Raw genomic sequence first — 18,355 nt, 5'->3', positions numbered from 1 at the left:
CAGATGTGTAGTGAAAATTGATAAGTCCATTCTCTCTGTGGCTGTATTGTTTGTAATTCTTTTTTAGAATTTCTCATATTATGCCTTATGTGATAGTGATTTATCAGTATTTTTTGTCTCCAGCTATTTTACAAGCTCACAAAGGCAAAGACTTTATAATTCATTTTTATATCCCTTCACCGTCTAGCAGAGCTCTTTGCATATAATAAACAGTCAGTAGTTGCTGAATGAATTTATCATTCATTGTTAAAATGATGGTGCCATGGTTTAAATTTAATCACAAAATATAAGGTTCATATTAATCATACCAGATATTTAGGACCTAAATATAGCTTTAATTAAGTATCCATAAGTTAAAGTGAAAGAAACATGTGAATGAACAAGGTATAACTTCATTTACACTGTGAAAGATGCCTCTAGTCACATTTTCCAAAACAGGTTGTACTAGTTTTATAGTAAAAATACTAAAAGACTAGCTGTCCTAAAACATGCAGCTTAAAGTGTATGAGTTCAGTAAAGAACTGTGCTCATTAAAAATTCTCCAATTTTTGGAATAGTTTATTCAACAATAAGATGAATAAATACAAATATTGCCAGTATAATCTTCTGTGATTAGTATGTTGAAAATGTATATTGACATTCAGGTTTAAAAAACTTTGAAAGCACAAATTCAATGATGACTGTCTGAGTTTTCATAAATGTAGATAATGAAAACACTTATTTTCCCTGTTTGAAACCCAGTTTGTGATTTAGCAGTATATATGCTTGTATTTAGCAAGTTCATAAGGGTCAGGATAAAAGTACAATTATGAGATTAGACATTAAATTTGTTTTGAAAAATCCCTTTCATTTTTCATGAGAGTGTGGAAAATATTAGAAATGAGTCAATACTCTTTAGAAAATATGAGAATAATGGCTGTGTCTTGAAATTTTTATCTGTGTGCTGAGCATAATTCCACACATAAAATAAATTTAATAAATACTTGATGAATGAATAATTGAAGGATTTGATTTTATAATACATAAACAAAATTAAATGGTAGTGCTCCAAAATACTATTACACAAATAGAAACTACTGAATTCCAAAACTATGAGCCAACTTCTATTGAATTTGTGTCTTTGATAAGGAAAACACACACAGCAGTCCATTTTCATGTGAATTTGAGCAAAAATGTCTTTTTGTTTATACACTGTGATAATTATAGATATTTTCATAGAATACAAAAGCCTCAAGTCTCAGTGTACCCAGAGATTTTCAAAGTTCTGACTAGATGTTATTGACTGGGTTTAGAACTTAGAACCTGGATTTCAAACTTAGAAACTTTGTGGGTTTTTTTTTTACAAAGTCAATATTTTTATATATTTCGTGTAGCCATGCTTAAATTTAACAGGAAAAGAGAGGCAAAGTGGCTGCGCCGAGCCAATAAAATGTAAGCCACATATAGACCCAATAAATTGTGCATGACATCAGAGTAGGGACATAAAAGTCCTGGGAGTGACTATCCATGAGCTATGGATGTGACTGTGACTTGAGCCATGTCAGAAGCATGGTGACCACAAAATGGAAAATGAATTTCTCTGGATCACTGCTATGTAGCAATGTATATATAAAATACCACAGGCATAAAATATAAAGTGCATGAATTATATAGTATCATGGTCACCCTTGACTCCTCACCTTTTATTATTATTAATGCCATATCTTCCAACTAAATTTCTTCAACTTCTACCCAGAATCTGAGTCACTTCACTGTCACCATGATGGTCTAAAACACCATCATCATTCACTTAACTACTTGTAACAGTCTCCCATTATGTTTCTGTACTTCTATTCTTGTATGCCTTTATTTTCGATAAAATAGGGGGTGATCGTTTTATTTTTATTTTTAATTGAAGTAAAACAGACATATAAGAGTGTAAAGTACTCTAATAGGAATTAAGGTAAAACAAACATAGAAAATATGTAAAGTACTCCAATCTTAAGTATATAGCTGATTGATTTTTTAATATGTACATACCTGTATAGTCACACTCAGATCAAAACAAAGGACACTTCCAGCATGCCCCTTCCCCATATACAACTTTCCAGACTATAACCTTCCAAAGTTCATCACTATTCTAATATTTTCAGTGTTTAATTTTGTACATCTTGAATTTCATGGACATTGGGAATAAAAAATATAATACTTTTGTTGGCTTCTTTAGCTCATCTTTATATGAGATCTTCTCTGGAGGTCAGTTGCTTAGTCTGTAAAGAGGAAGGTAGACTGACATTGGGATCTAAAATTTGAAAACAAACTGAATTTCAGCCCCAAACCACAGAGTTTCTGATTTTTTATTTTTTATTATATTATTATTATTATTATTATTATTATTATTATTATTATTATTATTATTTTGGTCTGGAGTCTGTCAGGGACTCCAGAGTGGCTTATTACTAAAAATCCCAAAGAGAATTGAACTTACAGGCTCTGAATCAAATGATCTCTCTCTCTCGCTCTTTCTTCTTTCTCCCTCTCCCTCCTTCTTTCTCCCTCTCTCTCTCTCTCTCTACTTTCTACTCCCTCCTTCTCTCCCTCTCTCCCTCTTTCTCCCTCCTCCTCCTCTCTCTCTCTTTCTGTGTCTATCCCTGAGCCCTCTACTCCTTTGCATAGGGATGGACTGGCCACCAATCCAGCCAATCCATCCACCAATCTCTATCCTTCCTTAAGTGTGCACAGAGCCCCTGTCAGATACCTTAGGTTGCTGAGGGTACATGAGTGAACAAAATAGAGTCCCTGTCATGCAGGGGCTCGGTCTCAAAAAACCCATACCTGAATATATAAACAAATATTCTTGAATATACTGTCAGTATATTTTCTCTACTCCATTAAGGCTCTAATAGGAATTATTTTATTTTCACAGAAAATAAATAAATATTTATTTATTAAATAAATAAAATTTATTTAATTTTATTTTCCCTAGTTTATGGTGCGTGCTAAGAGTTCTTTGTCTTTAATACCCACTCCAGACACTAGTTTATTTTTTAAACGGTTTAAATGGTAGCCACAAAAAACAATCTGACAATATTATTATAGATGCTATTTGTTAACCTTTTTTAATGGCAAGCATTAAAAAATATTCAATTCAATTCTCTTGGTATTAGACCACAATAATTATTTGGTGTGTTTCTCTTATTGTATTTAATGGTCCTAAAAAAAGTTTAAAAGAACATTTTTTAAACTTATTAATTTGAGAGTGAGTGAGTGAGCACAGGCAGGGGCAGAGGGAATAGGAGAGGGAGAAGCATACTCCACTGCTGAGCAGAGAGCCCAACGTGGGGCTCAATCCCAGGACCCTGGGGTCATGACCTGAGCTGAAGGTAGACATTTAACCAACTCAGCCATCCAGGTGCTCCTAAAAGGACATTTTAGATGAATGCAGTAGAACATCCTGTTTTTCCTATTTCTTTTCTTTTCTCCTTATTTTCTTCCTTATACAGTCTTACTTTCTAGTAGCAAAGTAAAAGGTGAAGAAAAGAAAAGATTTAAGCACCATAACCTTATTGGATATTTAGATACTGATGGGCAAAACAAGATTTGTTTGGTCATATTATATTCTGTGACTTCCAATTTTCTGGTTTTTTGGGGTTTGTTTTGTTTTGTTTTGTTTTAGTAGAATGATTTCAATAAAACAAGTTTTCTTCTTAGTAACACTTATTTTGAAATAAATAAAAATCATTTTCCTCAAAGTAAATGTTTATATCTTAGCTGCAGTCATTTTTAAACAAAGAACATCTCCTTGAATATTAGTTTTGCATAAAATTATATTTACAAAGGAATATAAATAATTGCCCACTGTATAAGGACAGATTTTGAGTCTCTTTTTTTTCTTTTTCTTTTCTTTAAAAGACATTTTGTCCTTTCTGTGAAGCTAGGCTAGAGAGGACATTGGCAGAATTTTGTATGTTCTTATGCATAGCTTTGGATGAGAATTTAATGGGATAGAAAACAATATCTTGCCAAGTATTAACTTTAAATCTTCTATTTATTTTAGAATTTCAAGATTTATGGAATACCAGAACAACCCAGGGAGATGACTCATAAAGAACTAGAACTTTCTAGTTTCTTATATTCTTTTAAGAAGTCTTAACTGTTTAACTTCACCATATAACACCATACATCAATATTGAGATCAACCTATGAATTAACAAAAATCAATCATTTAGAGTTTTTGGGTTTTTGTTTCTACCTATTACTCTAAATGGTTTCAAACCGGTAATCATATCAAAACCAACTGTTTAAAAGCCATGGCATCACAATCTTAAATTATAAAGATAATATCTAAATTTAATTAGAGGAATATACAACTGTTAACGTACAAATACACTTTTTAAAATAAAGACTTAGTTATAGTTTAAGATGAAAATACGCTTTATTTGTTTCATATCAACCTTCTGGCATAATGACCAACTATTACTGGTTGAATCCCAATTACCCACATCTTAACATTCTACAACATGCATAAGCAGGTCTCCTCCTGTATGGATGCTTTCATTGAGACCTAGTTGTGAAATACAAAATCCAGTTTTATGTTAAGTAGGTGGGTTGCTAATCTGTGAGAATGCCATTCTTCATCAGGCCTTTATGAATTGTTTGTGACTACCAACCCAGACAATGCAAGCTTTATATTCGTTCTACAATTATCCGAAATAATTCTCGTTAAACTCTGGTAAAGATCTCTAGTATGAAATGAATGTAAAGTATTCATTCTTTCCTTATCTTACTCTCTGGTTTCATTTTAGCTCATTTGTTTATTTAAAAATAACCCTCTAAGTTGCCTTTTCACTGCTTTTCATGTTACAGATTGAAAATGTTGATGTCTGCCTTAGTTTTCTAGCAGCCAGAGGAGTAAATGTTCAAGGTCTATCTGCTGAAGGTAAGAAAAGGCACAGTTGTCGCAAATAACACCCAAGTTTATTAAAAAAAAAAAAAAAATTGTTTTTGTATTATAAGAAATGTGAAGTGGGAGTACATAGCTTCTTAATGCATGAAGTCAAGTTTCCAAAGTAATAGAAACATAAATGCAATGGTTATTAATGTATGCTTTTATTACTTATATATGTTCCATATTTTGCCAAAACTGTTATTTTCATGACTGAGTGTGTGGGAGAGGGGTAGATTAACAAAACATTTTTATGTTATTATCAGTGTATAGTATTTTTAGAGTCTTACATAGAGGGATGGATGATACATAGGTAATACTGCATTATAGATAGACTAAATTCAGGAAAAATAGTATAATTAATCTGCAAATATTATTTTGTCAGTATCATATCAAATTGGTAGTCCTAGTTGAAATATTTGGTAAGTTTAAATAAGTCGTCATGAGTTCTGAAATAATTAGCAATTAAAATATTTTTAGCTGTCATATGTAAAAGCTTTAAAGTCATTAAAGATTTAAAGGATCATTACTAAAATTAAAATACAGAAAACTGGAAAAAGAGGGATTTTTTTAAAATCTTTGTCTTTCACATATAGTTTTAGGAAAACTTTTCAAGTACTATAACAAAATTTAGTTGCTAAGGCTATGAAATAGCAAGTCTTTTGAGATCCACAATAACCACTATTTTATTAGAATATTAACTTATATGCTAAAATTCTGCTAGATACTGGTATATGCTGCAACAATTTAGATTGGTTAATGTTTCTACTTTAGTCCCTTATTCTGAATAGTCTTTTCCCCCAACACATACTAGAAATATTAGACAGGTCTAAGTTTTAAAAATTTTCTGTCATTGAAAAAAGAGGAATTATGTGGCTTCTGAAATACAATGAACATTTAGTAGAATTACTAGGTTTTCTCAATTTTTCTTCTATATTCATTTTTTTGTTTGAAATTTCCTTTGTCTTTTACACTTATATGATATGTTAATTGCACATTTGGGGGCCAAAAACCTTAGGTTCAAACCTAACTGAGGTTCTGTAACTTAGAATAAAAGTTGATAAAATTCCCCAGGAAAATATTTTACTTTTTCAGTGGTTAAAAGTAAGTTAAAAATGTTACCTTTTGTTCATATTATATCTCTGTTTTCTCATATGACATTCTTTAGTAAAAGAAACCCATTGATTTTCATTTATCTTCTAAAAATATGTAAATGCTCAAAATAATTTTCTAAGTTAATAAAATACGCATAGTAAGAAAACAAGAAATTTTAGAAACCTTTAAGATCATCTAGATTTACATGAGAACATTAATACTTCCTTACTATAGCTTCATATTGATCAGACTAACTCTTCTATATTATGACAACTGTGTTTGGGGGGGCATCTCATTTTCACTTTAAATGAATAATTCTACTGCATATATGGTGTGACATTTATAAACCATCAGAGAGCAAGAAATCAGAATAGTTTATTAATACCCTAAACTACAAAAAGGAAACATAAAACCTTGGCTTCACAAGAGGATGTATTTTATTCCCAATGTTATGTTTTATTTAGTATATAATTACAGTTTTCATAGCCTTAGTTCAAGTTTTACTTCAATTTCTCCAAAATTTTAAATTATGACTACAAGTAAAAGAAAGCGAAGTTCAGATTGTAGCTTACTTTGGGTGTTTAAATTTTTATTCAGTGTAAGAAGACTTTAAGAGCTCCATGTACTAGAACTAGGATTTATGTTCAAGTTTATTCAGTTGTTATGTAAAGACATGAATAAGCTGATCTTTATTATTTATTAATATGTAATATGAGTCAAGAGAAAAATTGGACCATTAAAATACTTATTATATGTACTTTTGGGATATTACATGTATAGTCATACATAAAAATACATAAACATTTTAATAAATTGATTGTTAGGTGATTTAGGAGGACAACTATAAATTTAGTTGCCATTTTAAGGTGCACCCATGCCATCCTTACTTAAAATGTAGGACAACCAACATTTAAGTGGCCATCTTTCTCCAGTTCTTAGCCATCACTGTGTTGGTAGCTGCTGAGACTTTGTGAGGGAGGTAGAATGCTGAATCATATGATTAGCACAAGACAGAAAGCCCATCCATTTGTGGGAAGAAGAAAACTCTAGAAAAATTGCAGTTGACGATCAGCAAAGAGCCTTGCTCCTACACGTTTTGTTCTCTCTACCTTCCGTCCCATCACTCTGTCCCTGAAGCTCCAGGCTCTTTGGAAATGTATCATGCTTCAGTAAGTTCAGATTTGCTGGAATCTGTGACTTCAAGACTCGAGGTGCATTTCTATCTCCCCAGATTTAGTCTAAGAGAATGGCAACTGGAACTGCGTTTGTGACAAATAAATAAATAAATGAAAAGGAAAACTGCATTCATTTCATATGCTACTGTTTTTATATTTTCCCTTTGATGCAGAAATAAGAAATGGAAACTTAAAAGCCATTCTAGGGCTGTTTTTCAGTTTGTCTCGCTACAAGCAGCAACAACACCATCAGCAACAGTATTACCAGTCCCTGGTGGAGCTTCAGCAGCGGGTCAGCCACGGCTCCCCTCAGGCAGAAGCCAGTCAGGCCAAAACCCAGCAAGATATGCAGTCCAGGTAAGGAAGGGAAGCAGGGCGTGTGTGTAAAACTAACTTGTCTGGACGTAAACTGTTTTTTGTTTGTTTGTCCTTTTGTTTTTTTAACGACTTACTGTTTGTGAGATTGGAAAACGTATTTATGTAGCTGCATCCGTGTTATGATGTAATTTGACCAATGTCATAGACATTAAGACCACTTTTTTCTTATGGTTGGATGAGCAAGCTTTATTAATTTGAGGTGAGTTATTTGTTTTCTAAAGATAATGGTGGTTTGTATCAAAGTGTGTGAAATGTATTTCTTGTGAGTGACGTGGCACCGTTGTTTCCTTCTTCAGGTTTTTGTTTAGAATGGGCTATTGAGTCCTACTCTCTGGTTGTGTTGTTATCTCTTAATTGAGGCTTGTGTTCAGTTAATTAAATCTGTTAAAAATTTTGGGTCTGTTAAACTTTCGGATTTGAGTGTCTGCAGGACATACTGTTTTTAATGTGTGATTGTGTGCATGTGTGTGCGTGTGTGTGTATTTTTAAACATGCATGCATGTGTTCATCTGACTTGAGTCTGTTGGTGCATTGTAGACACAGCCTGGGGTGGGGTGCTAACAAATCATGGCAACTTCCTTCCCTTTTCCGTTAGCACTGTTTTCCAATTTGGGATTATATCAGTCAGGGATCAACCAGAGATGCAGAATCAGGAAGGGATTAAGAGATTTACTGCGAAGAATTAGTTTACATGGTCCTTGGGACTAGCTGAGCAAGTCTGAAACCCTAAGGGCATCCCAGCAGGAAGGGCAGGCTGAAACTCTCTCAGCGGGTGCCAGAACTTTCATATACAGGTAGAATTTCTTCTTCAAGGAAGCCTCCATCCTGCCTTTAAGACCTTTCAAGCAGGGAATCAGACCTACCCAGATTATCTAGGAGCTTATCCTAGAGCCCAAAGTCAGCTGCTATGGGCTTTAACCGCCTCCACAAAATACTTTCTCAGCAGCACCTAGATTACTGTTTGATTGAACAAGTGGACTGAGTAAGCCTGGCTAAATTGACACATCAAAAAAAATGATCACAGAATGAAATGAAATTAACAAGTTTCCTGCGCACTGCTCATTTGGTCCTCACCAATGACCAGGGTATTGGGTCATTAGCTCTATTGTGTAAATAGCTGATTGTTTTTTCTTCAGAGGGAGAATGTCTAATATGCAAATATTCATCATCTTTAAGAGTATATATACATATCAAACAGATGTAAATATTTACCTTTTTCCATCTTAGAAGGCAAGCGTGAAACCTAGTAATGCTCAGTATGCCCTGAGTTTATTTTTGGTATTTAGTATTGACTCACAAAGTTAGAGTAAAATTCGAAATTACATTCACATACCACCTCCCCTGCCCCCACTTACTGTCAAATATTCAACAGTTGAGAATTCCTCTTCTCTTTCATCTGCCAGCCAGCCCTTTCTTCATATTAAGCAATACTTCTTTTCTCTGTATGACCAAGTATCCGCTATTCATTTGGGCGGATTTGACTCACTAGTGAATTATGAAGTCAATAAAGAAAAATTCTAACTTTATCAAAAAACATAGAGTATACTGCATGGTTCAGGGAGTGATAAAAGATGTTTCTCATTAGTCAGTAATGCAGATATGCTTTTCTTCTTAAAGCTCGTCCTGGCTCTTTGTGATGTAAGTAAAATCGTACAAAAGTCAAAGTGAAAACAAAATTCTCCACAGTGGAAGTTCTTTGGATTTCTTTAAGAATGGGGGAGAGGAAATATCTTTTTTTATTATGATGATTATTTGGGGGAGATGGTTGGTAGAAAGAGATCCAGATTTTGAAAACTGCCAGAAATAATATTTCCTAGAGTTTGGTTTAAGTTATTTGAATTGACGAGAAGCAAGAATAGTAGCTGAGAAAACAGAGACAGTTAAGTGGTATTATACAAAACATGTTAACTCTGGAAGTGATACGCAGTATCATTTGTCTTTGCTTTACCTCAGTCTATTTCTGTATCTGCCATGTGGAATTTCTTGCCTAGAATTTCTCAGTGGTTATGACCCTTCTGGGGAGATTGTTTTTCTCATTCTTGCTAGATATGCAGGGCTGTTATGGAACAATATTTTATTTAAAAATATAAAGCCCTATATATAGTAGGGATGGTAATTTTATACCATTTTGGAGAGAGCAATTTTATTCTTTTCATTGGAAGATTTTGAAAAGTATTCTTTTCACCAGTGTCCTTTGAGACTAAGGTAGACTCTTAAAGAATTTGCCTTGTGATAAACTTAATTACTTTTAATTACTTTGTAGACTGATAATGAGTTGACAATGTGGAGTACGTGCTGTACTAAACATAATAGTTATGACCCTGATGTACAGGGGTAACATGTCTTCATCTTAATAGAATTTTACAGAATATTATATTTCAAACATTAATACTTATTTCCGTTTACATAGATTTGGTACAGAGAAACAGCCTGTGAATTAGAATTTATGTACAACAATCAATGTATGTTAAGTATTTTTCAAAAGCCATAGTATATACATAAGAAAGGATGTTTACTTTATGTCTACATAGTAAAACAAAGATAATTAATGCAGAAAAAAAGAAACCCAGTGACACATTTATCTTCTTTGCTTCAGATGTGACTCATAAGTTATAAGTCATGATTTATGAAGACTTTCTGTTAATTCTAAAGCTCTTCCCAAGTAAATAGCTTAAATGACTGGTTGCTATATTATTCTAGATATTTTGCCAGAAAACATTCTTATATTTCTTCTCTGTCAACTCATAAAAAATTTTAAGGGCATATGATTTCAGTTCAATAAGAGTTTTGTTTTGTTCTTTCTATTTAAAATAAATTGATGTAATTATATATATTCCCACAATATTTATTTTATACATTAGGAATTTCTATTTTGCAAATAATTCCAAATGTTTTCAGTCATTTGAAACTTCTTTCATTTAAACAGACACTTAGACCTAAACGTTAACAAGTACACAAGAGAGAAAATAAAACATGGACCAGGAGGACCAGAGTATGCCTAACAAACTCTCCTTTACTGGTTTCTCAGCTCTTTCTCCACTCTTGTGTATATATATTTGTGGATATGTAGGTACATATACATGAGGACATACCCACACGCGTGTGTGTGTACACATGTGCAAGTGTGTGTGTGTCCTGTTCCAGTGGCAACTAGAGCTCTAGTTACTCAAAGTTTGCCTCTAGAATCAAACTGCCGGCACCTGGATCTGAATTTCAACACTTTCTCATTGTTGGACCTCAGGTAACTTACCTGACCTCTCAGTGCATCAGAGTTCTCATTTGTTCAAAGAATTAAAAATGGCATCCATTTTATGAGGTTGTTTTTGGGTTCCCTGAGTCACTACAATATAAAACATTTTGAACATACTAGGCACACATCACTCCCTGTTCAAAGCCTTGCAATGGTCTCAAATAGCCCAGGCTTGCTCCCACCTTCAGAGACCTGCTTTTGCTGATTCCTTTGCCTGGAATACTCTGTCTGCTAGCTGCTTGGTTAAATCTCTCACCTGCTTCAAGGCAATGACCCACATGTTATCTTGTCACTGATGCTTACTTTGACTAAGACCCTTTTACTACTACAAGCTGCCCGTGTTCACTCCCTGTTGTACTTTGCCATACTTTTTATTTTTTCTTACCTTTAATCAACCTTTAATTTCAGTGTACTTATTTATTATATTCATTATTTATTATTGCCGTTTCCCTGTAAAAGGTAGGCACTATTAATACAGCAGTATTTTTTATATTTTGGTCACTGGTATAGCCCAAGGGATAGACACAGAGCATACACACAATTTTCAACAATTATTTCTGCAACAAGATAATGTAAGAATTAACAATTTATATTATGGCTGCTTCCAATTTTAAGTAAGAACATGCATATTTAAAATTGTAAGTGATTCATAGTGAAAATTGTGTGTATTTATAAAATTTATAGATTACAAGACCAGTGCTCTAACCACTGAGCTATGGAGCCTAAAATTTATAGATTAAATTAAATTATTAAAAATAATTAAATTTGTTCTTGATTTTGGGGGTGGTCATGGTATTGAACTGCAGTTAGTTTCAAAATGGTATACAGTGGAGATTATTATTATTATTGTTACTGGAATTATCCACTTACAGTATCTGTCTTAAAATAAAGCTGAGACTCAGGGAGGGAAGGAGTGAAGGAGGCAAGGAGGAAAAAAGAAAGAAAACAGAGGAAGAAAAAGAAGAAGAGGATGGAAGGAAAGAAAAAGGAAGGGAAGAAGGGAAGAAGGGAGGAAAGAAGAGAGGGAGGAAGAAAGAAACTTTAAAAAAATAATAGATTAAAGGTCCTTTCTTCAATCAACTGGGAAGATGTGAAAATGTTTTAATATAAAGTGATAAAAATCTTAGTTAAGAGTTGAAATCATAGTTATTTTCTCCAAGTATTAACTAAGAGATGGGGAAGTATTATTTCTTTTTTAAAAAAATTTTTTAAAAATTCATTTATTTGACAGAGAGAATGAGAGAGAGAGATCACAAAGATGCAGAGAGGCAGGCAGAGAGAGAGGGAGAAGCAGACTCCCCACCGAGCAGAGAGCCCGATGCGGGGCTCGATCCCAGGACCCTGAGACCAGGACCTGAGCTGAAGGCGGAGGCTTTAACCCACTGAGCCACCCAGGCGCCCCAATTTCTTATTCTAGAAAGCAAAGTAGAAATAAATGCTATATTTTCCAACTCAAAATTCATTTGATCAGTAAATATGGTTTGAGCATCAGGATATTTCTGCTAATCATACTTTTCCCTGTGTTGAGTTTTGACAATGAAAGTTCTATTTGACATGAAAGGTAACAGGAAGTTTAATTTCACCAAAATCTTTCACAATGCCTGGCACATGAGACCAACCTACAATGAGCAGAATGCATGTCCTGAATGGATAATTTTCTTGAGTCTATCTGGTAAATAATTATAGTGAAAGAAAATTATATACTGAAAATTCGTTTTCCTTATGTACTGCTCAGTTATATATGAAGTATTAGCATGAAGGCCTTTGTAAAAGACGATGATTTTTATTTGCTAAAAGCTTTACAAACAAGTAGTTTTTCCTTTAAAATGTGGACATTTTAGCTTAATTGTTGTTCAGACTATTAAATAGTTTTCCTTCCTATTACTAAATAGTGAATTTTACGAACTCACAAATAGTGATTATTGCATTGTGTGAACAAACATGTTTATGTTTTATAAAAAGAAAACATATAAAAAGAAAAGAAATTGATTATAAAGGTAGAGACAGGTAAGAAATTGTGTAGATCATAGAAACATGAAAGTCAGTAATGTTGATAAGTCTATTATAACTGCTATTTTCAGAATTTGCGAGATTATGATTTCCACATTTGCCCTTCTGCTTTTTATTTGTAGGAGAAAATCAAATATGCGTCCACTTGCAGTTTAGATGAACTTTCTCAATAAGGACTCGCAAGTCAAAGAGCAACATCTATGGACACATGTTCTTTGAGTGACTTGTCTATTTCCTCTGCAGTCCCTTGCCAAGGTTCCCGTGACCCCTGCCACACACATTGCTCTTAGAACCCTCCTCCCATTAAGGACAATTGCCTTTCTCTTTTCCAGGAAACATCATTTCCTTCTGGGGGATTCACTCAGAAACTGGGACAGTTTATAGCTTTTCAGCCTGGGGTTATAAATCTTGCAAAGTATATGAGGAAGTTTAATTTAAGATGACAGGAAGGCTCTGGTAATTTAAGCCCTCATGAACCTGGCTTCAATTAGTTTCTTAACTCAGCTCTGTGTTGTGGCCTATAGTGTGCTCTTCAAAAAAGTCAGTGAATCAATTAAACTTTAAACAAAACAAAACACAAAGGACATTTATGAATTTTTTTTTTTAAGGCAGGATTTTTTTCTTTCCTAGAGAAAAAGAACTGAGGGGAAGGAAATTGCTCTTCAATTTGAAGATTTAGGAAACCAAGAGAGCATAATCTTAAAAGAGCATATATACACAACATACATGCTTTCCTTATGTTCTGTGCTTTTATTTCACCATTTTAAAAGCTTGACAACTACTTATACTTCTATTGTGACAGATGAAGCAGCATCTATATAATTTTAGTTATTTTAGAGTCAGACAAACATGGGTTTAAATTCTGCCTGCCAATCCCCAATGGTGTGGCATTGGGCAAATGATTTTAACCTGTTCAAATACCAGTGTTCTTACCTCTACAGTCAGAATGGAGATAACTTTCTCAAGAGGGCATTGAGAAGACCTCACAGAGTAATTCATGTATAAAGTGCCCCCCATAGCATAACACTTATCACATAATAGACACTCAACCCAGCCACTTTTACCTTACCTTCTACCCCCTTTACGATCACGTCACATGTATAATGAAATATTCTGACTCATGTTAGAAACCTCAAGTCAGCCTCATCCTTGGTCCCTACTTTCTCATTTTCTCTGATCGGTTCTGTCCATTCCACTTCTAACGTTTATTAACTATATAAAAGTAATGCACAGTAATAATATCCTCAATATTAAAAATAACAGCCTAATACTCAGATGTTTTCATGCCAGGCTAGGTGCACAGAGGTAAGCCCTTCAATTATTTTAGGTGTTTACTTTAGTAGTCTTCCCATGTTGCCAATTAAAATACTTCTGCCTCTAGGTTTTATTCATTAATTTTATCATTATCTTTTGATTCACATACTCCCCATCTCTCTCATCTCCCATTAATGTGTTCAACAAATAAATATTTATTAAGCACTTAGTATGTTCCAGGAACTCTTCCAGGCACTAAAGATAGAGCAGAGGACAAAAGAGACTAAGGAATTCTTGCCCTCGTGAAGCTTACATCCTGTTGATGGGAGACAATAAAATATTAAAATATGTACCACTAACTGCACCACTGATGCTGGAGAAAAATAAACCAGGAAAAAAGGAAACATGATGTGTAGAAGCTATATTCATGCAAATTTAATTTGGGTTCTGGGAAAATCTTCACTCTGATGACATTGAGGAGAGGAGGTGAGAGAACTAGTTAGTGGTTGTGGTTATGTTGTGGGAGAGAATTTCAGGCTGATAGAAGACAAGAGCTGAGACCTTGAGTTTGGAGCCTGTCTGGTTTATTTTAAGAAGAGGAAATACCACAGTTGGGATGGATCAGAAGGAAGGAGGCAGGAGAAGAGTAGGATTAATTCTGAGCAAGAGCAGGGAGACACTAATATACCCTGTTGCCATTATGACATTGGATTTTACTCCAGGAGGGATGGAAAGTTACCATGTACTGTGAGGAGGAACATAAACAGGTATAAAAAATCAAAGGGTCAGGCTGGCTGCTCTGCTGGGAATAGAATATAGTGAGGAAGAGGTGAAAACAAGGGGTTGTGGAGAAAAGCTTGGAGTACCATATTGGAAGCCGAGAGAGGAAGGTCAGTTTGAAATATATTTTGAAGACATTATCAGTAGAATTAGCAGACTTGCAGTGGGATTGGTAAACAGAGAGGAGACTCTTCATTGGAAAGATGATGTTTCCATTTACTGAAAGGGGAAAGAATGTGGGAAGAGCAGGCTTGGTATGGAGAAGGTCAAATATTTACCTATAAACGTGACAATTTTATGGTGTCTGCTAGGTATATCCAAGTGGAAAGACTAAGAAGGCAATTGGAATTACAAGACTGGAGTTTAAGGGACAGATGAAGGCTATAGACAAAAATTCTGGAGATACAAGCATATAGAAATAATAGAAACTATAAGACTAGAGGTGATGAAGTCACCAAAAATATGTGTATAGTTGGGGAGAAGAAGACGCGAATTAGGGTCAGAAGCTCACTTGTATTGAGACAATGGGTGATAGCAAGAACTCTTAGAGGAAACTTAAAAAGTGAGGTGGTCAGTAGTGTACGGACGGGTCTTTCTAGGAGTGCTACCACATAGTTAAATTTCACTCTTTTTAGTTCTTTTATTGGTTAACTTTATAAATTCATATAATGAAATAACATCTTTGTTCTTTCTCAGTCAACTGTAGTATATCTCTTGCCATTCTGTGTTATAAAATATAGCTATTGGCATTTCTTGTTCTCCCCTCATCCACTAACAATTTCCAATCTCTGTCATTTGCACTTTCTTAAAATTAAGGTTCATGTGATTTACAGATTGATTCTAAAAGCTTTCAAACCAATGGAGTGTTTACCTAATGGCTGTTAGGAATATGTTCTGTAGAATCAGGATGTATACACTGTGATTTTTTCCTGTTCAAAGACTTTCTTGAATGTCTATTGAACATTGGTATTTGTTTGAATGCAATCATAAACTGATCAATAACTTAAAGAATTGACCAGAGTTCATTTGATGATGCTTTAGAGGGATCAGTCAAGGTATATTGAGGAACCCATCTATACCAGCATCATTTTCCTGGGATTATTCAGTTATTGTAGTTAAAATTGCTTCTTGTTTATTTGGATGATTAACTAATTGGTTTCCTTATTTCTGGCCACGGGGTGGTCATTGATAGTGTTTGACATAGATATTTGATTAATCTCCTTTTTATAATCCCTTCATTTTCTCTTCAATATCCTAGTCCAGCTTCCCTCCTATTTTTCTAGACTAAAACCTTCCTCTGTGTACACCAGGATGAAACTCCTCTCCTATATGTTCCCCATTAATTCTATTCCATTTATTTTCAGTTTTTCAAAGTCTGTTGAAGTCTCTTGTCTATTGATGTCACTTGTTCTCAATCCTGTCATTCTTGGTGTTGGAAACTTAAACTTTAATTATTCCCCTTTCAGCATGTTAATAGCATCATATTAGGAAAAAGAGAATAATGTGAATTTGAGTCTCAGAAGACACAGACAAAATCATTTTTGGTTCTGTTAATTTCCTTTTCTTCACTGAAAAATAAAAGTCAATTAACTGAACCTAATTTCTTCGGGTAGAAAATAAAAATATCAATTATACTCTAACTTTTTAATGGAACTGGGAGAATATAATATACATTTTAAAGTATTGGACTGCTACTAATTTACAAGTTAAGACTTGTGTTTTTGGACACAAATGTCTATGTAAAACGATGGTTAGTCAGTATTTCATCATTTGTTCTTGAAACAACCAAAATGTGATTCGTGTATCATCACAGTGACTCAGGATAACTAATATATTTTATGAACATTGTCTCCCAAGCACTCGACATTGTTTGGGCTCTATTTGGTTTTTAGAATTTATGGTACACTTTCTTCTCAAATAGAGCACTGACAATGTAGGCTTGGTTATTATACCTTCAATCTTGTACCATATGAAATTACTTTATATTAATCTGTTTTCCAATAGAGACCGTATTCTGCTCACTGACTTAACAATAGAAAATGCAAGTCTTACAATATCCATTATAGTCATGTCAGTATGACCACTGAACTATTTTCTTGCAGTCAGAGCTACGTAGAAAACCAAATAATAATTGGAATGACAGGACGAACTCATAATTGGATTTTGGGGACTTGTAACATTTCTGTAGCTGAGACAGTCTCACCCATGAGATTTTAACTGTTGGTCTAGGATCCCTTTCCTTCATAAAGCACACTGTCAACATTTGCCTCTTAGCATCCATTTCCTGTGCTGCAATTTCTGACAATGTCCCCAGTCTCTCCCTTTCTGATTGACCTCTCAGTCTGAAAAGATGTATAAACAGAATCAGCCTTCCCTCCCTGGCAGACTCTAGGCCAAAGCTCAGCATCGAGATGTTTTGAAACCCCAGCCACTCCTTATTGGCATGAAACTGAATACAGTGATGATTGCATTTGCTCTGCCATAAATTGAGGATAGTCCAATTATTAAGACTCTATAAAGTAGACTCTTTCATAGATCTTCAAACACTGCATAGACATGCATTTATATAATTATTTTGTAAGTATAATAATTAAAGGCCATTTTCAGGAACTTGTGTACCAAGAAATAGGCATTAAATTTTGTGTTTAGTACAACACTTTTTGTCTTTTGAAAGTACTAAATAATTCAGCGTTTTCACCAACCAGGATAGTCTTTACCAAAGCTTGTTCAGACTTTTAGCTTAACAAAAAAACTTTGTCTACTAGTATTCAAGGTCCAGACATGGTATTGATTGATTGATTGCATTGCATTAAAATAATCTTTTGTAATGGAGCACTCAATTTATTGTGATGCAATTTTACTCCATACTGAAAATTTTAAGTTGCAAAGGTCCATGGAGCAGGGTAATGCTTTGAGCTATTTGTAAGTAAAAGCATTGTTGGAAAATTTCATTTATGGTAAGACTGTGAAAGAAATATGAGCCTGGTTTCCTGAGTTGCCCTTTATCTGAAAATTTTGCATTCCTAAAAGAGCATGAGACTTTGATGCAGTAATATCTTACATAGGCATCTCCCTCTTTAGTTACTGTTTTGAGATCCCACAAAGACAGACCATGCAGGTGGCCTTATTAACTGTCAGTTGAAATTTAAGATAACACAGAGGTTATAATATATTTACATACCATATTTCACTAATGGGATAAGTTATCACAGTAACCTGTCTCACATATAATCAGGATGATATTTCAGCCACCCAGCTACTAAAAAGAAACACATGTGGATGAAAGCTGAGTTTCTGACTCATTTATGGATTAGGCAATAACTGTTTTCAGTGAAGTCTCAGCAAAATTTAAGTATAGGGACCGTATTTTTATCACGTACTCTAATATGCATGTAGCTGTTGCAAAACATCTTAAATATTTTTGAAGGAGCATATTTAGTGTTGAGGTGTAAAAGATATTTTGGCACCAGTGGTTGAACACCTCCCTCT

General features: G+C 34.1%; 1 protein-coding gene across 3 annotated transcripts in view; it reads left to right on the top strand.

Annotated features, from left to right (window-relative positions):
- Positions 1-18,355, top strand: part of NAV3 (neuron navigator 3) — a 383,583-nt gene that overhangs the window by 126,621 nt on the left and 238,607 nt on the right. For all 3 annotated transcript variants that reach the window (XM_032346929.1, XM_032346928.1, XM_032346927.1), the window contains exons 4-5: positions 4,846-4,918; positions 7,368-7,551. In XM_032346929.1, coding sequence (XP_032202820.1) covers positions 4,846-4,918; positions 7,368-7,551 — 257 coding nt within the window. The remainder of the gene's footprint in view (positions 1-4,845; positions 4,919-7,367; positions 7,552-18,355) is intronic.

The sequence above is a fragment of the Mustela erminea genome, chromosome 6, assembly GCF_009829155.1.
Source record: "Mustela erminea isolate mMusErm1 chromosome 6, mMusErm1.Pri, whole genome shotgun sequence".
Classification (NCBI taxonomy): Eukaryota; Metazoa; Chordata; class Mammalia; order Carnivora; family Mustelidae; genus Mustela; species Mustela erminea.
This window is presented reverse-complemented; position numbering and strand designations above follow the sequence as displayed.